General features: G+C 47.1%; 1 protein-coding gene across 2 annotated transcripts in view; it reads left to right on the forward strand.

Annotated features, from left to right (window-relative positions):
• Nucleotides 1-24,946, forward strand: part of LOC309556117 (cytochrome P450 2C29-like) — a 72,092-nt gene that overhangs the window by 46,281 nt on the left and 865 nt on the right. For both annotated transcript variants that reach the window (XM_082258460.1, XM_082258461.1), the window contains 4 exons: nucleotides 1,209-1,382; nucleotides 15,414-15,558; nucleotides 19,438-19,625; nucleotides 20,314-20,455. In XM_082258460.1, coding sequence (XP_082114586.1) covers nucleotides 1,209-1,382; nucleotides 15,414-15,558; nucleotides 19,438-19,625; nucleotides 20,314-20,455 — 649 coding nt within the window. The remainder of the gene's footprint in view (nucleotides 1-1,208; nucleotides 1,383-15,413; nucleotides 15,559-19,437; nucleotides 19,626-20,313; nucleotides 20,456-24,946) is intronic.

Here is a 24,946-nt window from a genome sequence, read left to right on the forward strand (position 1 = left end):
ATAAAAATTGTATTTTGCCCCATTAGCACAATGAATGCACAAAAAATAACCTAATAACATTCACGTTACTTATTGGTTTACAATGGAAAGTATAACATTTGGCCACTAGGTACTGCTAAATAGCCTAGGAAATTCCTTTGATAGCACCATCCAGTGGCCAATTTCAGTATTTGCGGTTTCAAATAATTGAAAAACATTCATCCAGCACAGGAAATTTTTGCCTCATTATATTAATGCTAATGGGGCATATTGTGCCCCATTAGCACAGAATGAATGCACAAAAATAGCCTAATATACTTTCCATTGTAAAACAAAGAGAAATGTGAATGTTATTAAGCTACTTTTTGTGCATTCGTTCTGTGCTAATGGGGCACAATATGCCCCATTAGCACAAATATAATGGGGCAAAATACAATTTTCCTGTGCTGGATGAATGTTTTTCAATTATTTCAAACAGAAAATACTGAAACTGGCCACTAGATGCTGCTATCAAAGGAATTTCCTAGGCTATTTAGCAGCACCTAGTGGCCAAATGTTATACTTTTCATTGTAAAACAAAGAGAAACGTAAATGTTAACATTTGGCCACTAAGTGCTGCTAAATATCCTAGAAAATTCCTTTGATAGCACCACCTAGTGGCCAGTTTCAGTATTTTCTGTTGGAAATAATTGAAAAACATTCATCCAGCACAGGAAATAGCCTAATAACAATTGTATTTTGCCCCAGTAGCACAGAATGAATGCACAAAAAATAGCCTAATAACATTCACGTTTCTCTTTGTTTTACAATGGAAAGTATAACATTTGGCCAGTAGGTGCTGCTAAATATCCTAGGAAATTCATTTTGATAGCACCATCTAGTGGACAGTTTCAGTATTTTTTTGTTTGAAATAATTGAAAAACATTAATCCAGCAAAGGAAATAGCCTAATAAGAATTGCAGTTTGCCCCATTTGCACATGCACTCTAACTAGGTGATGATTTATTATGCAGTCTATATATATATATATATATATATATATATATACATATACACCCCTTTAATTATTAAAGTGTCTATGAGGGCACTGCTCCTCATAGGGTAAGGGCCCATTCACAGCAGCCTGGTGAGTGAAGCATATCCCTACATAGGATTCATCATTTGGCCGTAGGGAGGGTGAAGGATAGACATGTTTTTCCACCCCCTGTGATGTCTTTTCTGTCCTTCCAGCTGGGAAACACATTCCCCGTCCTCCTCAATGTGCCGATTCTGAAGCAGAAATTCTTCAAGGAAAGTTCTGAGCTCAAAGCCTTCGTCCAGAAGTACATCGAGCAGCACCGGCGCTCCGTGAACCTGACAGCTCCCCGTGATTTTATAGATTACTTCTTTATCAAAATCAAAGAGGTGAGAGGATGGCTGGAGACCCGATTGTGAGGGTTCCACTTATGTTAAATCGCTGGCCTTCCCTTTAGCCTTCCACAGTTACACCGGCTCCTCTCCTTGACTGATATGGCTTCCCCTGATTTCACTGCACACTGTGAGCTACTCAAAGCCTAGGAACACCTACCTCCCAGTCCCCAGACTGACACCTATCCATTGAGGCCTGCCTAGGAACACCTACCTTTCCAGGCTGACACCTACCCATTGAGGCCTGCCTAGGAACACCTACCTTTCCAGACTGACACCTATTCATTGAGGCCTGCCTAGGAACACCTACCTCTCCAGGCTGACACCTACCCATTGAGGCCTGCTTTGGAAAACCTACCTCCCCACACTGACACCTACCCATTGAGGCCTGCCTAGGAACACCTACCTCCCCAGACTGACCCCTATCCATTGAGGCCTGCCTAGGAACACCTACCTCTCTCCAGGCTGACACCTACCCATTGAGGCCCCCTCGGAACACCTACTTCCCCAGACTGACACCTACCCATTGAGGCCTACCTAGGAACACCTACTTCCCCAGACTGACACCTACCCATTGAGGCCTACCTAGGAACACCTACCTCCCCAGGTTGACACTCACTCATTGAGGTATTTTGATAATTGCATAACCCCTCCTACTGCTTGTATCAGGGCTGAGGGCTCTTGAGAGGAGTACTGAGGCAGGGTGTTGTGGTGGTTTTGGGATGCAATGTAGAGCACCCTGCCGGCCCCATTCCACCAGCCTTGATATGCCTGCATTGCATAGAGGAGCAAAGAAACCCAGTAAAGACATCACTGGGACTAAAATAAGTTTGTAATGAAAATGTAAAAGGTTTAACCTAAAGGTTATTAAAATGTCGATGGGGGGGGGGGGGGGAGGAAGAAACCAAGGAGGGTAAAATTCAAACAGATTAAACTTGAGTTTTATCATAGATATATATATATGTACACACACAGCGGGTAAAATAAGTATTGAACACGTCACCTTTATTTTAGGTAAATACACTGCTCAAAAAAAAATGAAAGGAACACTTTGAAAACACATCAGATCTCAATGGGGAAAAATCTCATGCTGGATATCTATACTGGTATGGACTGGGTAATGTGTTGGGATCTATACTGGTATGGACTGGGTAATGTGTTAGGATCTATACTGGTATGGACTGGGTAATGTGTTAGGAAGTAAAGGATGGCACATCGTTTGATGGAAATGAAAATTATCGCCCTACAGAGGGCTGAATTCAAAGATGCCCTGAAAATCAAAGTGAAAAAATGATGCAGCAGGTTAGTCCATTTTGCGGAAATTTCATTGCAGCAACTCAGAATGGTCCTCAGTAGTGTGTATGGCCCCCACGTGCTTGTATGCATGGCTGACAAGGTCGGGGCATTTTCCTAATGAGAGGACAGATGGTGTCCTGGTGTATTTTCTCCCAGATCTGGACCAGGGCATCACTGAGCTCCTGAACAGACTGAGGTGCAACCTGGTGGCATCAGATGGACCAAAACACAATGTCTCGGTCAGGGGCGGATCCAGAGTCTAATCTCGGGAGGGGCACTGTCATTTTTTTTTTTTTTTTACTAGTAATGGCGGCAATCTGCGATTTTTAGCGGGACTGCGACATTGCAGCAGACAGATCGGACCCCTAACTGACATTTTTGGGAGGACCAGTGACATTACAACAGTAATCAGTGCTAAAAATATGCACTGTCACTGTAATAATGACACTGGCAGGGAAGGCGTTTACCCAGGGGTGATCAAAGGGTTAAGTGTGAGCCTGGGGGGTGCTTTCTAACTGTGGGGGTGGGCTTGTAATACCAATACAGAGACCTGTGTTCCTAAATAGGAGGAACACAGGAGCTCTGCAGTGATTCCTGAGACAACAACGGTCTGCTGCGTTTCCAACTGCAGACCGTCGTTCTCTCTTCACAGGGAGGGATTGCAGGTGCCCAGCGCCAATCGCGGCTGCTGGCCCTGTGCCTCAGCTTCCCCGCTGGCAAGTGGGCGCGCACCCCCAGGATCAATCCTGCACACCACCGTACAGGTACGATGATTTGCGAGAACCTGCCGCCATATAACTGTGGCGGCTGGTCGGCAGGTGGTTAAAACAGTGACAATGTTTTAAAGTGTTCCATGTATCCCCATGCCTGCATGCCATTTATTTGTATTCTGACACATGGCTGCAGTGTCCTGATATGACACGCTGGTGCAGGTCCATGAAAGCACCCTGCATGCACACCAGGAGGCATGACATATTGGCACACAGTGGCTGTGTGTCTCAGTAGAAAAAAAATGGGATGCCAGCACTGGGATAAATGCAACACTTTATGCATCCTAAAGCCATTAAATGACAGCCCTGCATGTTAGACTCATCTGCAGCACACCCTGTGTAAAGGAGGCCGGAAGATTATTTTCACTGTCATTCTATATCATCATGACAATCACACAATACATGTGCTGTGGCTCAATGCATCTGTACTGTGTGATTATCATGATGATAATGATGATGATGGCATTTAGCTGCTGTATAATTCCTCATGGTGGCTGGCCAGCAGCAAGGACATGGCATAGGTGAAGGGGGATGGGTGTGTTACTGTACCTTTTTGGAGACAAATGAATTAATTGCAGTCTAGACGTTTTCCTTACTGCCCCTGTCTGCTATGAAGATCTGTCCCTCTCAGTGTGTTCACACACACACGCACGCTGCTGTGTCTCAGGCTTCCCCCTCAGCCTGAGCCCTCCCTCTCCTCTCTGCGCCCGCCCTCTCCTCTCTGCACCCATTGGCTGCAGGAGTCAGTCAGTGATGAGGCTGCTGACTGATATCACTCCGCCTGGCCGGAACTTTCATTTTAATGTCGCAAAATGCGGCTCCTGGTGGTATTAATCCACCTGAGCAGGGAAATAAAAAAAAAAAACTCTCTCTATGAAACAGCATCCTGGGCCCCTCTGAACTGATGGGGCTTAGGGATTATATTTTAGGTCTTCTGGGAGCCGGGGAAGCAGAAATAAAGTACCTGCAGATGCATTTATAGAATGCCTCTGTAAACTTAAACCTGGTACTATTTTCTCGGGGGGGGGGGGGGGGGGGGGCAATTGACTCGATGCCCCCCCCCCTGGATCCGCCACTGGTCTCGGTGGTGTTCTATTAAATTTAGGTCAGGCGAGTGTGGGGGCCATTCAATGGTATCAAATCCTTCATCCTCCAGGTACTGGCTGCATACTCTCACCACATGAGGCCGGGCATTGTCATGCACCAGAAGGAACCCAGGACCCACTGCACCAGCATAGGGTCTGATAATGGGTCCAAGAATTTCATCCCAATACCTAATGGCAGTCAGGGTGCCATTGTCTGGCCTGTAGAGGTCTGTGCGTCCCTCCATGGATATTCCTCCCCAGACCATCACTGACCCACCACCAAACCGGTCATACTGAGCGATGTTACAGGCAGCATAACGTTCTCCACGGCTTCTCCAGACCCTTTCATATCTGTCACATGTGCTCAGGGTGAACCTGCTCTCATCTGTGAAAAGCACAGGGTGCCAGTGGTTAGAGTTGCCACCTCATCCCTTTAAAACAGAACACAAATTAATTACACAGGTTCTGAGGCTAATTTAATGCAGAGAAGGCTCCAAGTGAGTTTAATTACCACCTTAATCAGCCACAGAACCTGTGTAATTAATATGTGTTCTGTTTTAAAGGTGTAGTGGTGTGCCCCTTTATCCAGATGCAGGTGCAAGTCCCTTTAACTCAATTCCCCATAATCCTCTGGGCTCCCAGCATCCCCTGAGTTCCAGGACATGCCCAGGAAGTATAAATGCCAGCTCCGCCCAGCTTCCTGTGCTCAGAGAGATCCTGCCTGATGGGACAGCAGTGACTGGGCAAGTGAGCTGTCCCAAGGTGCTGGGCCCTCATCTGATCAGTCTGGTGTGTGGGCCTCCAGCAGTGAGCACAAGAGCACGCAGTATTTATCCAAGCCCCAGTCACTGGAGAGGACTCTGTTACAGTCCATGTGGAGAAGTTGTCCAAGCAGTCGGTTGGTCCTATCTACGGCCCCCAGAGCCTCCTGACCAAAGTCAGCATCAGCAGTGCCTGTGTGAAGTCTGTGCCAGCAGGAAATCCCCTCAGCTCACAGTCTGCTGAATGAACGATCAATCTCTGGGAACACGTGAGAATATTCAAATCTTTTCCTATCTGTAAACTGAACTGAGAACACTCTGCTGCCATCTAGTGGCCATTACTAGAGCTGCAATATAATTGTTTTCACACGTTTTATGAATATTTCTCCTTTCCTCATATTGCTGTTTTGTACTGCAAACCACTGTTCACATGATCTCCTGTGTAATCTACGTTCCACATTGTTAAGTAAAGTAGAAATTGCACATCACCACTGGTCTGATCATTGGCTGATACCATTACATAACAAAGGGATGAGGTGGCAACCCTACCAGTGGTGGAGCTGCCAATTCTGGTGTTCAATGGCAAATGCCAATCCACAGTGCCGGGCAGTGAGCACAGGGCCCACTAGAGGACGTCGGGCCCTCAGGCCACCCTCACGAAGTCTGTTTCTGATTGTTTGGTCAGAGACATTCACACCAGTGACCTGCTGGAGGTCATTTTTGGGGGGCCTGGCAGCGCTCATCCTGTTCCTCCTTGCACAAAGGAGCAGATACCGGTCCTGTTGATGGGTTAAGGACCTTCTACAGCCCTGTCCATCTCTCCTAGAGTAACTGCCTGTCTCCTGGAATCTTCTCCATGCTCCTGAGACTGTGCTGGGGGACACAGCAAACCTTCTGGCAATGGCATGTATTGATGTGCCATCCTGGAGGAGTTGGACTGCCTGTGCAACCTCTATAGGGTCCAGGTATGGCCTCATCCTACCAGTAGTGACACTGAGCCTAGCCAAATGCAAAACTAGTGAAAAACAGTCAGAAAAGATGAGTAGAGAAATAAATGTCAGTGGCCTCCTCCTGATTTGGAGGTTGTCTCATTGTTGCACATCTAGTGCACCTGTTGTTAATTTCATTAACTTAAAGCAGCTGAAACTAATAAACAACCCCCTCTGCTACTTAACTGACCAGATCAATATCCCAGGAGTTTGACCTGATGCTATACTCTGATTAAAAAGTGTTCCTTTAATTTTTTCTGAGCAGTGTATTTTGGTAAAGGTGATATTGACATGAAATGTTCACCACATGTCGGTGACAACCCATGCAATCCATACATACAAAGACACTAAAACAAATACGTTCAGAAATGAAGTTCTGTGTAATAAAATGGAATGAAAAAGTATTAAACACTCTAACAGAAATGTGTTTACTACTGGATACAAAATCCTTTGTTGGTAATGACAGCTTTAAGACACCTCCTGTATGGAGAAACAAGTCGCAAGCGTTGCTAAGGTGTGATTTTGGCCCAGTCTTCCACACACATTTTGAAGATTCCGTGGGCCTCTTCTACAGGGAGTGCAGAATTATTTGGCAAATGAGTATTTTTGAGGATTAATTTTATTATTGAACAACAACCATGTTCTCAATGAACCCAGAAAACTCATTAATGTCAAAGCTGACTATTTTTGGAAGTAGTTTTTAGTTTGTTTTTAGTTTTAGCTATTTTAGGGGGATATCTGTGTGTGCAGGTGACTATTACTGTGCATAATTATTAGGCAACTTAACAAAAATCAAATATACAGTATACCCATTTCAATTATTTATTTTTACCAGTGAAACCAATATAACATCTCAACATTCACAAATATACATTTCTGACATTCAAAAACAAAACAAAAACAAATCAGTGACCAATATAGCCACCTTTCTTTGCAAGGACACTGAAAAGCCTGCCATCCATGGATTCTGTCAGTGTTTTGATCTGTTCACCATCAACATTGCGTGCAGCAGCAACCACAGCCTCCCAGACACTGTTCAGAGAGGTGTACTGTTTTCCCTCCTTGTAAATCTCACATTTGATGATGGACCACAGGTTCTCAATGGGGTTCAGATGAGGTGAACAAGGAGGCCATGTCATTAGCTTTTCTTCTTTTATACCCTTTCTTGCCAGCCACGCTGTGGAGTACTTGGACGCGTGTGATGGAGCATTGTCCTGCATGAAAATCATGTTTTTCTTGAAGGATGCAGACTTCTTCCTGTACCACTGCTTGAAGAAGGTGTCTTCCAGAAACTGGCAGTAGGACTGGGAGTTGAGCTGGACTCCATCCTCAACCCGAAAAGGCCCCACAAGCTCATCTTTGATGATACCAGCCCAAACCAGTACTCCACCTTGCTGGCGTCTGAGTCGGACTGGAGCTCTCTGCCCTTTACCAATCCAGCCACGGGCCCATCCATCTGGCCCATCAAGACTCCCTCTCATTTCATCAGTCCATAAAACCTTTGAGATATTTCTTGGCTCAGTCTTGACGTTTCAGCTTGTGTGTCTTGTTCAGTGGTGGTTGTCTTTCAGCCTTTCTTACCTTGGCCATGTCTCTGAGTATTGCACACCTTGTGCTTTTGGGCACTCCAGTGATGTTGCAGCTCTGAAATATGGCCAAACTGGTGGCAAGTGGCATCTTGGCAGCTGCACGCTTGGCTTTTCTCAGTTCATGGGCTGTTATTTTGCGCCTTGGTTTTTCCACACGCTTCTTGCGACCCTGTTGACTATTTTGAATGAAATGCTTGATTGTTCGATGATCACGCTTCAGAAGCTTTGCAATTTTAAGAGTGCTGCATCCCTCTGCAAGATATCTCACTATTTTTGACTTTTCTGAGCCTGTCAAGTCCTTCCTTTGACCCATTTTGCCCAAGGAAAGGAAGTTGCCTAATAATTATGCACACCTGATATAGGGTGTTGATGTCATTAGACCACACCCCTTCTCATTACAGAGATGCACATCACCTAATATGCTTAATTGGTAGTAGGCTTTCGAGCCTATACAGCTTGGAGTAAGACAACATGCATAAAGAGGATGATGTGGTCAAAATACTCATTTGCCTAATAATTCTGCACTCCCTGTATGAACTGTGATATTTCGTTTATTCCATAGATTTTTTTATTGGATTCAACTCAGGTGATTGGCTGGGCCATTCTAGCAGCGGTATTTTTTTTTTAGAAACCAATAGGGAGTTTCCTACGACATTTTTATGCGACGTCTTGTGCTCATCTCAATTGACATCTCCACGTCCTTCAAAGTCCACTTGACCTATTGGAAGGAATTTCCACCTTACCAAATTACTATTTTATTTTAATATTTCCTTGGCTTTGGCTTTGGGATGTCTTGCTGAAATGTCCTCTCTCGTTTCATCTTCATCATCATGGTAGATGGCAGCAGATTTTTAACAAGAATGTCCTGGTACAATTTTCCATTCATCCGTCCTTCAATGATATGTCATATAGCAGAAAGTGAAAAATATTGTTTTTTTTTTTTTCAGAATTGTCGCTCTATTTTTGTTTATAGCGCAAAAAAAAAAAAATCGCAGAGGTGACCAAATACCACCAAAAGAAAGCTCTGTTTGTGGGGGGAAAAAAGACATCAATTGTATTTGGGTACAGTGTCACACGACCGCGCAATTGTCCGTTAAATTAATGCAGTCCTGAATCGCAAAAAATGGCCTGGTCATAAAGGGGGCAAATCCTTCCGGGCTGAAGTGGTTAAAAACACTGCGCGTACAGATAAAATCCCGGAACCAGAAAACCTCACTTCCTGTAATGAGCTAACAGCATAGTGACTCCGCTATATTGAAACTTCAACCAGTGTTTTCATCTCTGCCCACCTGTTATTTTACAAAGGTAGGAAAAGGGGAGGTGTACTGTAGTCCAGCAGGAGAGAAACTGTTTTTGTTTTTTTTTTTTTTAATTTAAGGCCAGTTTAGACCAGAATCACACAGAAATGCATTCATAGGTGTGCGCAGCCTATTGCATTAGGGTGTGCACCCCAAAGCTCAAACACATATCCATGTGTATATACTGATGGTGTCAGTAGGTTAGAGATCGGTGTCTGTAGTTTTATTGTTATTTTTTATTCTTTTTTACAATTTTTTTTTTTTTTGGGTTAGCCTAGTTAGGGAGCTTTGGTGAAATATCAGGGGTCTAAACAGGGGGAATCTGCACCACAAGGGGTGATTGGGGTGTGCCCAGGCACACCTGGCACACCCTGTGCGCACGCCTATGAATGCATTCCACATCCCTGTGCGATCTCCCGCAGTGTGATTTGGCTTGGGAAAGATAGAAGGATCGCCCAGGATCCAGAAAACTTGCAAAATTGATACAGTATATGGTTCCTAAGATGCCTATTGAGGCCCCGTTTCCACTAGTGCGTCTTGTTGTGCGACTTGACACATGTCAAGTCGCATGACAAGTCAAAACCTATCATTTTCAAGTAGGACCGTTCTAACTGCTGCGACTTGAGTCACAGCGACTTGATAAAAGGTTTTTGCACTACTTTTAGGCGACTTCAGTGCGACTTGTCCCTCATAGAAGGAAGTCACACTGAAGTCCCCAGAAGTAGCCGCACTACATAGTCGCGCTTGAAATCGCGCGACTATGTAGGCGCAATAGTGGAAACGTAGCCTAAAAGTCTAAACATGTACATCAAGCACAGCTTTGCTGCCTCTTTATCCCTAGCCGGTACTCAGCAATTCTGCTTTCTGAAACCTCATACTCTAGATACAGTGCTTTGAAAAAGTATTCACACCCCCCTGAAATTTTCCACATTTTGTCATGTTAAAACCAAAACGTAAATGTATTTTATTGGGATTTTATGTGATAGACCGACACAAAGTGGCACATAATTGTGAAGTGGAAGAAAAATGATAAATGGTTTTCAACATTTCTTACAAATATGTGAAAAGTGTGGGGTGCATTTGTATTCACCCCCCTTTAAGCTCCGTTCACACTATGTCGGATCTGACTTCGGGGCGACCTGTGAAGTCGCGTGCAGCACGACTTCGGCGCGACTTGCACAGACTTCATAAAATGAATGTCTATGCAAGTCGCTCCAGGTCGCCCCGAAGTAGTACAGGACCCTTTTTCTAAGTCGGAAACGACTTGTGTCCCTCCTATTAGAACGGCTCCTGTAGCAGTCAATGGACCGCGACGGTGCACGACTTGTCAGGCTGACCAAGTCGCCTGACAAGTCGTGCTAGTGAGAATGGAGACTAAAGCCTCGTACACACGCAACAATTATCGGCCGACCGATCAGCCATCTTTTGTCCAGTGTTGTTGTGTTGGTTGAAATGTGCTCTAGACTTGCACTGGACTTTTGTTGGCCAACAAAAACCAACTTCAGAAGTGATGTCATGTGATGGTTTACTTTCCGTGTGTTTTTTCTTCTCTGAGCATGCCCAGTCTTGCTCATCAGATTTTTGTCTGCCGAAATCTGTACTGACTGACGAAAAATCGGCCGTTGTGGTCAGTAGTGTATTTTGGTTTTGTGCTGCCCTAGGCAAGACTAAAATTGGGCGCCCACCCCTCCCCCACCTATGTAACTTTGCCCTACTCCTTTTTTAATGGATGTGGCTCCCTCCAAAATTGAAGGACTACAAGTCCCAGCATAACCCCTGAGATCTCACTAGAGAGGCGGTGGGTGAGGGAGAGAGAGAGGGGGGGGTGAGGGGGAGGAGAGAGAGAGAGGGGGGTTGAGAGAGAGAGGGGGGATGAGAGAGCGAGAAAGGGGGATGAGAGAGAGACAGAGAGAGAGAGAGAGCGAGAGGGGGGATGAGAGAGAGAGGGGGGTAAGAGAGAGGGGGGTGAGAGAGAGAAGAGGGGTGAGAGAGAGGGGCGGTGAGAGAGAGGGGGGATGGAGAGAGAGAGAGGGGGGGTGAGAGAGAGGGACGATGAGAGAGAGGGGGGATGAGAGTGAGAGAGAGGGGGGATGAGAGTGAGAGAGAGGGGGGTGAGAGAGAGGGGGGATTGAGAGAGGCGGCTCTAGCAACCAGTGGCCAATAGAGTCTCAAGTGGAGGGGGGGCGGCTTCTTTGCTGCCCCCCTGCAAAGTGCCGCCCTAGGCCTGGGCCTTGTTGGCCTAGGCCAAAATACAGCATTGGTTGTGGTGACAGCCAACAAAAATGTTATAGCCTGCACACCAGATTTTATTCGGCCGAAAAGTCGCAGTCGGTTGTCGGAAGCATCATACTAACAAGCCGAAAATCAGCCGATCGGACGTTGGCCGAAAATTCACGACCAACAATCGTTGCGTGTGTACGAGGCATTACTCTGATACCCCTAACTAAAATCTAGTGGAACCAATTGCCTTCAGAAGTCACCTAATTAGTAAATTATTATTATTATTATTATTGTGTGTAATTTAATCTCAGTATAAATACAGCTGTTCTGTGAAGCCCTCTTTGTTAGAGAACCTTAGTGCATAAACAGCATCCTGAAGGCCAAGGAACACATCAGACAGGTCAGGGATAAAGTTGTGGAGAAGTGTAAAGCAGGGTTAGGTTATAAAAACATATTCCAAGCTTTGAACATCTCACAGAGCGCTGTTCAATCCATCATGGGAAAATGGAAAGAGTATGGCACAACTGAAAACCTACCAAGACATGGCCGTCCACCTAAACTGACCGGCCGGGCAAGGAGAGCATTCATCAGAGAAGCAGCCAAGAGGCCCATGGGAACTCTGGAGGAGCTGCAGAGATCCACAGCTCAGGTGGGAGAATCTGTCCACAGGACAACTATTAGTCGTGCGCTCCACAAATCTGCCCTTTATGGAAGAGTGAGAAGAAGAAAGTCATTGGTGAAAGAAATCCATAAGAAGTCCCATTTGCAGTTTGGGAGAAGCCATGTGGAGGACACAGCAAACATGTGGAAGAAGGTGCTCTGCTCAGATGAAACCAAATTTGAACTTTTTAGCCTAAAAGCAAAACGCTATGAGTGGGGGAAAACTAACACTGCACATCACCCTGAACACACCATCCCCACCGTGAAACATGGTGGTGGCAGCATCATATTGTGGGGATGCTTTTCTTCAGCAGGGACAGGGAAGCTGGTCAGTGTTGTTGGGAAGATGGATGAAGCCAAATACAGGACAATCTTAGAAGAAAACCTGTTAGAGTCTGCAAAAGGCTTGAGACTGGGGCGGAGGTTCACCTTCCAGCAGGACAACGACCCGAAACATCCAGCCAGAGCTACAATGGAATGGTTTACATCAAAGCATATTCATGTGTTAGAATTGGCCAGTCACAGTCCAGACCTAAATCCAACTGAGAATCTGTGGCAAGACTTGAAAATTGCTGTTCACAGACGCTCTCCATCCAATCTGACAGAGCTTCAGATATTCTGCAAAGAAGAATGGGCAAAAATGTCCTCTCTAGATGTGCAAAGCTGGTAGAGACATCCCCAAAAAGACTTGCAGCTGTAATTGCAGGGAAAGGCGGTTCTACAAAGTATTAAAGTATTGACTCCGGGGGGTGAATACAAATGCAGCCACACTTTTCACATATTTATTGGTAAAAAATGTTGAAAATCATTTTCCTTTCACTTCACATTTATGTGCCACTTTGTGTCGGTCTATCACATAAAATCCCCAAAAAATAAATTTACGTTTTTTTGGTGTTAACATGACGAAATGTGGAAAACGTAAAGGGGTATGAATACTTTTTCAATTTTGAGAACCATTCCCATTCACTAGCACACAGCAACAGCCCTCAAGATGGGTAAGTCAATGCCCCCGAAACGCCGAAGTTCCGGACCCTTTTTCTAAGTTGGAGCGACTTGTGTCGCTCCTATTAGAACGGGTCCACAGCTTCTCTATGGCAGGCGACCTGGCAGGCGACCAGGTCGCCTGACAGGTCGCCCCAGTGTGAACGGGGTCTAAATGTAGACATAAAATAAAAAGTTTTCCATATTTTGTTATACATTTTTGCAAACAGGTAATTTTTCTCCTTCACTACTAGGTACTGAGGAGGTGGCACTGATGAGCACTGATCAGGAGGCACTGATGATGCTGCACTGAAAGGTGTCACTGATAGGCACTAATATGTGGCATTGATGGACACGGATTGGCAGCACTGATAGGTGGCACTGATGAAGCTGCACTGATAGGTGGCACTGGTAGGCACGGATTGGCAGCACTGATTGGTTGCACTGGTGGGCACTGATCAGGAGGCACTGATGAGGCTGCACTGATAGGTGGCACTGGTGGGCACTGATAGGTGGCACTGATAGGTGGCACTGATGGGCACTGGCGGGCGCTGATCAGGAGGCACTGATAGGTGGCACTGGTGGGCAATGATTAGCAGCAATGGAGGGCACTGATTTGCAGCACTGGTGATTACTAAGAAAACTAAAGCCCATCTAACAGAAGCCAGTTAATGGCCTGCTTCTTTTCTTCACACTGACAGCATGGTAAAGGGCCCGCTGTGACTGGCCCTTTACCCTGCTCTGTGATCAGCTGAGTCCCCTGGCGCAGCACGCTCTGTGATCGCCCCCTCCCGTCATTTTAAGCCCGCGCTGTAGCCGTATTTTGGCTATAACGCGGGCGTAAAGTGGTTAACGCCGAGAGACCTCCATATATATGCACCCTAAATGTAACAATTTTTGTTCTGAGCGCGCACTCCCTGCACATTTGCAGGCAGGGATGGGAAACCTCCCAAAGCACACTTGAGCAGCAGCTTTCTGATCACGTGACCCCTGTGACAGCCAATCACAGCTGTCACATGACCCAAATGCCTGCCTCCAAACATCAAGAAGCTCTTAAAGGGCCAGGAAGCCGTGGTGGGAAGGGGTTAAAAAAAAGGCAAATCTTTAGGTGTTGAGACTATGTAAAAATAAACAGTTTCAGCACCATGGACAGCTCCTCTCCATAGAGTTACATTGTAACACCCAGTGATTCCTCTCCTTCCAGGGAGGATAGCAGGGGAAGCACCATTTATTATTATACAGGATATAGTGCCAACAGCACTTATTTATAATGGAACAGATGATGGTGATGGAGGGCAGATAAAACTTGACCTGGGGATGGAAAGAATCTGGATCGCAGCAAAATGCACTCTAACACACTGGAAACCCCCCCCCCGCCCGCAACCTGTTGGGACACGTCACAGGTCCCAAGAGGCTGTGAGACCATTCACAGGGTGCAGCGCAACTTGCACATGCGCAGTGGGAAGGGGTAACAGCCAGCTTCCCACAGTAAACATGCCAGGGACCTGAAGACTGGTGAAGCAATCCACCAATGATGTGGCACTATTCCTCCCACTGACACCAATGGTGGGGCACTATTCCTCCCACTGACACCAATGATGGGGCGCTATTCCTCCCACTGACACCAATGATGGGGCACTATTCCTCCCACTGACACCAATGATGGGGCATTATTCCTCCCACTGACACCAATGGTGGGGCACTATTGCTTCTACTGACACCAATGATGGGGCACTATTCCTCCCACTGACACCAATGATGAGGCACTTATCCTCCCACTGACACCAATGATGCGGCACTATTCCTCCCACTGACACCAATGGTGGGGCACTATTCCTCCCACTGACACCAATGATGGGGCACCTATCCTCCCACTGACACCAATGATGCGGCACTATTTCTTCCACTGACACCAAAGATAGGGCACTATTCCTTTCAATGACACCAATGATGAGGCACTATTCCTCCCACTGACACCAATGAAGGGACACTAATCCTCACACTGACACCAATTATGGGGCACTATTCCTCCCACTGACACTAATAATGGGGCACTATTCCTTCCACTGATACCAATGATGGGACACCATTCCTCCCACTGACACCAATGATGGGGCACTATTCCTCCCACTGACACCAATGATGGGGCACTATTACTCCCACTGACACCAAAGATGGGGCACTATTCCTCCCATAATACCAAAGATGAGGCATTTTCTACTCCCACTGAGCACAGTCTCAGGACAGTCTAAAGGTCTGAAGGACAGAAAATTGGCTCTTTGATTAGAACGTTTGGAGACCCCCTGTTTTAGGTGTTACTTTGTTAGAATATGTATACTTTGAAGAAAAATGAATGACCAGTTTCCGGTTTCCTCCCAGGAGGAGAAAAAGCCCTCGGGGGGCCATTTCAGTGAGACCAGCCTCCTGATGACTCTCATCGCCCTGCTCGCTGCTGGGACTGAGACCACCACCACCACGCTGAACTTCGCTCTGGTCCTAATCAGCAATTACCCGGAGATACAAGGTACAAGGGGCTCAAAATAGATGCATGCTGAAAGGCCACACTGCTTTGTGTTTATGAAATGTTGTCCTATTTTATTTCTGTTATTTACACTCACCCAATAGAGCAGAGTGCAGGAGGTAAGCGGGGGCTGGCTGTTATTTACATTCACCCAATAGAACAGAGAGCAGGAGGTAAGCAGGGGCTGGCTGTCATTTACACTCCCCCAATAGAGCAGAGTGAAGGAGGTAAGAGGGGGCTGGCTGTTGTTTACACTCACCTAATAGAGCAGAGTGCCGGAGGTAAGCAGAGGCTGGCTGTTATTTATACTCACCCAATAGAGCAGAGTACAGAAGGTAAGCGGGGGCTGGCTGTTATTTATACTCACCTAATAGAGCAGAGTGCCAGAGGTAAGCAGAAGCTGGCTGTTATTTACAGTCACCCAATAGAACAGAGTGCAGGATGTAGGCAGGGGCTGGCTGTTATTTACACTCACCCAAAAGAACAGAGTGCAGAAGGTAAGCGGGGGCTGGCTGGTATTTACACTCACCCAATAGAGCGGAGTGCAGGAGGTAAGCGGGAGCTGGCTGTTATTTGCAGAGAGCGGGAGCTGGCTGTTATTTGCACTCACCCAATAGAACAGAGTACAGGAGGTAAGCTGGAGCTGGCTGGTATTTACATTCACCCAATAGAGCGGAGTGCAGGAGGTAAGCGGAGGCTGGCTGTTATTTGCACTCACCCTATAGAGCAGAGTGCAGGAGGTAAGCAGGAGCTGGCTGTTAATTACACTCACCCAATAGAGAAGAGTGCAGGAGGTAAGCGGGGGCTGGCTGTTATTTACACTCACCCTATAGAGCAGAGTGCAGGAGGCAAGCGGGAGCTGGCTATTATTTGCACTCACCCTATAGAGCACAGTGCAGGAGGTAAGCGGGGGCTGGCTGTTAATTACACTCACCCAATAGAACAGAGTGCGGGAGGTAAGCTGGAGCTGGTTGTTATTTACACTCACCCAAAAGAGAGGAGCGCAGGAGGTAAGCAGAGGTTGGCTGTTATTTTCACTCACCCAATAGAGAGGAGTGCAGGAGGTAAGCGGAGGCTGGCTGTTATTTACACTCACCCAATAGAACACAGTGCAGGAGGTAAGCGGGGGCTGGCTGTTTACACTCACGCAATAGAGAGGAGTGCAGGAGGTGAGCGGGGGCTGGCTGTTATTTACACTCACCCAAAAGAGAGGAGTGCAGGAGGTAAGCGGGGGCTGGCTGTTATTTACACTCACCCTATAGAGCAGAGTGCAGGAGGTAAGTGGAGGCTGGCTGTTATTTACACTCACCCAATAAAGCAGAGTACAGGAGGTAAGCTGGAGCTGGCGGTTATATACACTCACCCAATAGAGCAGAGTACAGAAGGTAAGCGGGGGCTGGCTGTTATTTACACTCACCCAATAGAGCAGAGTACAGGAGGTAAGCGGGGGCTGGCTGTTATTTACACTCACCCAATAGAGCAGAGTAAAGGAGGTAAGCGGGGGCTGGCTGTTATTTACACTCACCCAATAAAGCAGAGTACAGGAGGTAAGCGGGGGCTGGCTGTTATTTATACTCACCCAATAGAACAAAGTGCAGGAGGTAAGCAGGAGCTGGCTATTTACACTCACCCAATAGAATGGAGTGCAGAAGGAGTGCAAATGGAAAAAAACATGAATTGGGTAACAATAAGCTGAAAAATAATAGCTAAGAAGAGAAGGGAAAGAAGGAGTTGATTTGAGCTGAACAGGGTTAACTAAAAGTTAATAAGGGTTTAAAAAGGAGTGTACAGCCAGAGCCAGCTATATAAGTAAATGGCTGTACTCCTCTGTACTTGTGTAAACCGCAAAGCTTCTGTGGATTGCTGTTTACCCAGGCATAATATATATACTTTTTCTTTTTTTTTTACATAAATCCTTCACCTTACCTGTGGCGTCACAAGCACAGGAAAATGCCAGGAAATTTTACACTAGGCGTATTTTATGCCTGCAAACGTTCGTGTGCACGAGGTTTTAGGATTGCTGACAACATATGCAAATCAAAGATCCTTCCTTTTGATACGGACAATAATGAAATAGAGGAAATACAAAGTAGAAATTATGTTATGTTGTATTTCTCATTGTAATTCTGAACATTTTGACAGCCGGTGCTCTATCAGAATACCGCTACCTATCAGATTCCGCAACCAGAAGTGACGTTCGGATGAGAACAGCTTACTGTACATGCGCCATGTATTCCAAGATGGCCGCTATGTGTTCCAATAGGTTTACTAATGTGAAAGAACACGAAGCAGAGGCGGATATCTTCATGCAAGTCTTGAATTTTACATTTATTTTAGCAGTAAACTCACCTTATAAACTGAAATAGACTATTTCACCGTGACCGAGGGAAATAGTCTATTTCACTATGTAATCAGTTTGTCGCTGAGCAGTGCTGGGTGTACCAAGATGGCCGTCGCCACCTTCTACCTGCAGGTTTCTCACTATACTTACTATATTACAATAATAATACAAATGTAATACTGTGATTCAGTATATAAGGTGAGTTTACTACTAAAATAAATGTAAAATTCAAGATTGCGTGGGTGTAAGAAGATTTCCGCCTCTGCTTCGTGTTCTGTCCCATTAGGAAAGCTATTGGAAGGCATAGCGGCCATTTTGGAACGCGTGGCGCATGTGCAGTAAGTTGCTCTAGTCCATACAATTCTTCCGGTTGCAGAATCTGATAGGTAGCGGAATTCTGATAGAACACCGGTATTTACAGTAATTGGGGTCAGGCGGAGCTAGAGGCACAGAGCGAGACCAAAGTGCAGTCATTGGCACCGCATACGCGGCAAACAAACTTCTCCCTCGCCTATATGTCAGTCCAGCCCTAGGCACCCATCTACGTCACTTCATAGGTAATCCTGCGACTGGGCAGTGAAGGAGCAGCAGTAGACCGATCAGGTTATCCCTCTGCTGTCTGCTGCTATCAGCGTGCTCCCTGTCAGCACATTAGCATGGAACACTACTGATTGGCTTCCAATCCTGCCCCTCCCTCTTCCATTCTACGTTTCAGTTAGCATTAAAAAAAATACAATTAATGCATTTTCCAATGCAGAGTCTGCCTGGAGGTCAGCCTTAGGTCTACTCCTTTCTGTTGGGTTGGAAATATTTTGTAAGCCCCCCATTGTTTTCTGTAACCAGGGCTTTTTTTCAGCGGGAACGCGGGGGAATGCATTTCCGTCACCTCCAACACTGACTGTATATATTGGCAAGGGGTTCAAGGTCTATTAATGCTAGCTGCTGGGGGGATCTATTGTTGCTGGAGGAGATCTACTTTTGCGGGAGGGGGAGGGGCGTCTACTGTTGCTCAGAGGTCTACTGTTGTTGGTGGGGGTTCCACTGTTGCTGGGAGTCAGTTGATGCTGGGAGGGATCTAGTGAAATCTGTTGTTGCTGCTGGGGTCTATTGCGAGTGATACATAGTTGCTGGGGGAGGGTCTATTGCTGCTGGCTGCTGGAGAGTCTATTGGTGCTGTCTGCAGGGAGAGCCGTTATTGCTGCTGGAGATCTTTTGTTGCTGGGGGAGGGGGTATTTCCTTCCGGGTGGTTCATTGTTGCTGAGGGGATCTATTGTTGCTGGCGCATGTGATCTAGTTTACGGTTTTTCTTGTTATTATTAACAAATTCCATACAAATTACTTAGTACCACAATTGCTACATGGTTCTGTATTCTCTAAAAGGAGCAGTACTTAGGGGGTGGAACTAAGGAATGGTGCAGGAGGTGGGTAGGGGGGCGGAGACAAGGGGGTGACTCGGAAAGGGGAGTTCCTGCACCTATTGTCTGAGAAAAAAAGCCCTGTCTGTAACTAATCAGTGCTCTGTATTTCGTATCTCCTTCAGCCAAGATCCAGCAGGAGATCGATGAGGTGACCGAGTCACAGCGCCAAGCTGGGATCATGGACAGGGCGCAGATGCCGTACACCAATGCCGTGGTCCACGAGATACAGAGAGTTCTAGATCTGGCGCCGCTGGCCCATTATCACGCCGTCACAGAGGATACCCACTTCCGAGGTTACACTATTCCCAAGGTGCGGTAATAGCAACGAACAGAGGGTGCCCATTTATTGCTGCTACATGCCAACTGGTGGTGGCTTCCACTTTCACAGCCAAATTGGGATAACAATTATTTTATATTTGTTCCATATTGCCATTTACACATCAGAACTGAAAGAAAATGTAAAAATTGCAGATGATCTTTTTAGATGCCTTTTCTAGAAACTACAGCACTGAAAAAATCCTACTTAGTTCTTTTTGTTTGAGGGGAGGGGGGCTGGGAGTTGTTTTTGCCATAATTGACCCTGTCTGTACTGTGCTATCAGATCTCATTATCAGTTGTAAACTTGATTTGGTTAACCACTTTAGCTCTGGAGGGTTTTACCCCCTTCCTGACCAGGCCATTTTTTTTTGCGATACTGCACTTAGTTGCTTTAACTGACAATTGCGTGGTCGTACGACACTGTACCCAAATAAAACTGATGTCCCTTTTTGCTCACAAATAGAAAGCTGTATTTGATCACCTCTGCAGTTTTTATTTTTTGCGCTTTAAACAAGAAAAAGCCGAAAATAATATATACTGTGTATATATATATATATATATATATATATATATATATATATATATATATATATTTATTTTTTTTTTTTTCCCCAGTAGAGTTTTATTTTAATTGATGGATAAAATTCAATGTAAAGAGGAACTCTCATTTACCTTTTCAGGGAACCACAGTGATTGCGTTCATCTCCTCGGTGCTATCTGACCCCAGCCAGTGGGAGACCCCCACAGAGTTCAACCCGGGGCATTTTCTGGATGAGAAGGGGCAATTCCGCACAAAGACTGCGTTTATGGCTTTCTCTGCAGGTGAGAACAACAAAAATATAATCTTTTATGCACACATTATATTATATATATATATATATATATATATATATATACACACTGCTCAAAAACAGAACACTTTGAAAACAGATCAGATCTCAATGGGCAAAAATCTCATGCTGGATATCTATACTGGTATGGACTGGGTAATGTGTTAGGGTCTATACTGGTATGGACTGGGTAATGTGTTAGGATCTATACTGGTATGGACTGGGTAATGTGTTAGGATCTATACTGGTATGGACTGGGTAATGTGTTAGGGTCTATACTGGTATGCACTGGGTAATGTGTTAGGATCTATACTGGTATGGACTGGGTAATGTGTTAGGATCTATACTGGTGTGGACTGGGTAATGTGTTAGGATCTATACTGGCATGGACTGGGTAATATTTTAGGATCTATACTGGTATGGACTGGGTAATGTGTTAGGATCTATAATGGCATTGACTGGGTAATGTTTTAGGATCTATACTGGTATGGACTGGGTAATGTGTTAAGATCTATACTGGCATTGACTGGGTAATGTTTTAGGATCTATACGGGTATGGACTGGGTAATATTTTAGGATCTATACTGGTATGGACTGGGTAATGTGTTAGGATCTATAATGGCATTGACTGGGTAATGTTTTAGGATCTATACTGGTATGGACTGGGTAGTGTGTTAGGATCTATACTGGTATGGACTGGGTAATGTGTGAGGATCTATACTGGTGTGGACTGGGTAATGTGTTAGGATCTATACTGGTATGAACTGGGTCATGTGTTAGGAAGGAAAGAATGGCACATCATTTGATGGAAATGAAAATTATCCCCCTACAGAGGGCTGAACACCCCCAAAAATCAAAGTGAATAAATGATACGACAGCCTAGTCCATTTTGCTAAAATTTCATTGTAGCAACTCAGAATGGTCCTCAGTAGTTTGTATGGCCCCAACATGCATGTATGCATGACTGACAACATCGGGGCATGCTCCTAATGAGATGACGGATGGTGTCCTGGGGAATTTCCTCCCAGATCTGGACCAGGGCGTCACTGAGCTCCTGAACAGACTGAGGTGCAACCTGGTGGCGTTGGAAGGACTGAAACAATGTCCCAGAGGTGTTCTATTGGATTTAGGTCAGGCAAGTGTGGGGGCCATTCAATGGTATCAATTCCTTCATCCTCCAGGAACTGGCTGCATACTCTTGCCACAGGAGGCCGGGCATGGTCATGCACCAGGAGGAACCTAGGACCCACCGCACCAGCGTAGGGTCTGACAATGGGTCCAAGGATTTCATCCCGATACCTAAAGGCAGTCAGGGTGCCATTGTCTAACCTGTAGAGGTCTGTCTGTCCCTCCATGGATATGCCTCCCAGACCATCACTGACCCACCACCAAACCGGTCATGCTGAACGATGTTACAGGCAGCATAATATTCTCCACCCTTCCACGTCTGTCACATGTGCTCAGGGTGAACCTGCTCTCATCTGTGAAATGCACAGGGTGCCAGTGGTGGACCTACCAATTCTGGTGTTCAATGGCAAATGCCAGTCCACGGTGCCGGGCAGTGAGCACAGGGCCCACTAGAAGATGTCGGGCCCTCAGGCCACCCTTAAGTCTGTTTCTGATTGTTTCGGTCAGAGACATTCACACCAGTGGCCTGCTGGAGGTCATTTTGTAGGGCTCTGGCAGTGCTCATCCTGTTCCTCCTTGCACAAAGGAGCAGATACCGGTCCTGCTGATGAGTTAAGGACCTTCTACTGACTTGTCCAGCTCTCTATTTCTATTCCTGCTTCAGTACTGCTCTAAGATGTGCCCAGGAGAAGTATTGTAGGCGATAATATTTTCCTTTATTTTCACCCAAGCAATCCTGGCAGTAAGATCCTTCCTTTCAATAGAATGGGGTATCCTGCAGATGTAGCAGTTAGAGGGCAAATCATTTACTGCTGACAAGGGTGCTTACAATAATCATTTTAATTTTGGTAACGCTTTTATCCCAAAAGGAGAAAAACTGTTACTGTTTATAAAGTGAAAGCCGGAGTTTGGCTTCAATTTACTGCGATACTGAGAACTGAAGTGGAGGGTGGGGAGGGGGTGAGAGTGATAATGAGAGTTGTGGTGGGAGAGGGGGAAATTAATACTGGGAACTGGAGTGTGTGTGTGTGCGCGCGCGCGCGCGCAGTAGGGGGGGGGGGTGAGTAATACTGGGGGTTGTGGTGGGAGAGAGGTTGAGCAATACTGAGAGCTGGGATGGGAGAGGGGGGAGAGCAGTACCGAAGGGTAGGAGAGTGATACCAAGAGCTTGGGTGGGAGTGATAAAAGGGCTGGTGTGGGAGAGAGGAAATACATTAGAGAGCTGGGTTGCGGGGGTGGGGAGTGATACTGAGAGCTGGAGTGGGGGGGGGGGGGGGTTGCTAAGAGAGAGAGAGTGCGAGAGAGGAAGAGCGATACTGAGAGCTGGGATGGGAAAGTGGTACGGAAAGCTGGGGTGGGAGAGATGGAGAACGCTACCGAGAGCTGGGGTGGGAGAGATGGAGAACGCTACCGAGAGCTGGGGTGGGAGAGATGGAGAACGCTACCGAGAGCTGGGGTGGGAGTAGTGGGGGGGGGGGGAGAAGATTACCAAGAGCTAGGATGGAAGAGGGGGAGAACGCTACTGAAATCTGCAGTTGGAGAGCGAGTGTGATACCGACAGCTGCAGTGGGAGAGGGGGGTGTGATTCCGACAGCTGCAGTGGGAGAGGGGGGTGTGATTCCGAGAGCTGCAGTGGGAGAGGGGGGTGTGATTCCTAGAGCTGCAGTGGGAGAGGGGGGACTCGATACCGAGAGCTGCAGAGGGAGAAGGGGGACTCGATACCGAGAGCTGCAGAGGGAGAAGGGGGACTCGATACCGAGAGCTGCAGTGGGAGAAGGGACACTCGATACCGAGAGCTGCAGTGGGAGAAGGGGGGAGCGATACCGAGAGCTGCAGAGGGAAAAGGGGGACTCGATACCGAGAGCTGCAGAGGGAGAAGGGGGACTCGATACCGAGAGCTGCAGAGGGAGAAGGGGGACTCGATACCGAGAGCTGCAGTGGGAGAAGGGGGGAGCGATACCGAGAGCTGCAGAGGGAGAAGGGGGACTCGATACCGAGAGCTGCAGAGGGAGAAGGGGGACTCGATACCGAGAGCTGCAGAGGGAGAAGGGGGACTCGATACCGAGAGCTGCAGTAGGAGAAGGGGGGAGCGATACCGAGAGCTGCAGAGGGAGAAGGGGGACTCGATACCGAGAGCTGCAGAGGGAGAAGGGGGACTCGATACCGAGAGCTGCAGTGGGAGAGGGGGGAGCGATACCGAGAGCTGCAGTGGGAGAGGGGGGAGGGATACCGAGAGCTGCAGTGAGAGCGGGGGGGAGCGATACCGAGAGCTGAAGTGGGAGAGGGGGGAGCGATACCGAGAGCTGAAGTGGGAGAGGGGGGGGGCGATCCCGAGAGCTGCAGTGGGAGAGGGGGGAGCGATCCCGAGAGCTGCAGTGAGAGCGGGGGGGGGAGCGATACCGAGAGCTGAAGTGGGAGAGGGGGGGGGCGATCCCGAGAGCTGCAGTGGGAGAGGGGGGAGCGATCACGAGAGCTTCAGTGGGAGAGGGGGGAGCGATCCCGAGAGCTGCAGTGGGAGAGGGGGGAGCGATCCCGAGAGCTGCAGTGGGAGAGGGGGGAGCGATCCCGAGAGCTTCAGTGGGAGAGGGGGGAGCGATCCGAGAGCTGCAGTGGGAGAGGGGGGGGCGATCCTGAGAGCTGCAGTGGGAGAAGGGGGGCGATCCAGAGAGCTGCTGTAGGAGAGGGGGGAGAGATAGAAAGTGAACAGGGTGAAATAGAGTAGACGGAGGAAGAGAACAATTGAAACTGAAGGTGAGAAAAATCAGCCTGAGAAGCAAAAAAAAGTGTTAGAAAAGAATGTGGCCAGCCACAGACAGGCAGAGATAATTGCGGCGTGCTCTGTCCAGCTCAGCAGATATATGCAGCACAGAAGAAGCTTCTGGCCGGCAATAATTCTGATCTTATATGACGTGTCCACTGAGGAGAGCGGAAAGTGCAGCCAGCTGGGGGGAATTTATTGTAACAATGTATTACATAAAGGCTTCATCTGTCCTAAAAAATAAAAGTGACAGTTTCAGGGGGTGTCAAACTGAATTTCATCACTGCTCCACATCAAAGGGCCGGTTGTATCTGTAAGACTGGATGTCCAAAGCACCCCACCGCCTTTTTCATCAGATGTCAAGAGCCCCCCCCCCCCCCCCCCATCATCAGGAGTCGAGTACCCCACCCTCCTTTTAATCACAGTGCACCCCCTTAACTTATTCTGCTGCTGGGAAGAAACTGGGGGAAAAGCTGGAAAGCAGAAAGTGCGTGGGCTGGAGGAGGACCAAAGGAGTCCTGGAATAAGTTGTCAGATTTTGCTGAATGCTGAGACCAGGGGAAGAGGAGGCAAGAGGATGCTGTGGCTGCACAGAGA

This window comes from Pelophylax lessonae (assembly GCF_965119305.1).
Source record: "Pelophylax lessonae genome assembly, chromosome: 5".
NCBI classification, from domain to species: Eukaryota; Metazoa; Chordata; class Amphibia; order Anura; family Ranidae; genus Pelophylax; species Pelophylax lessonae.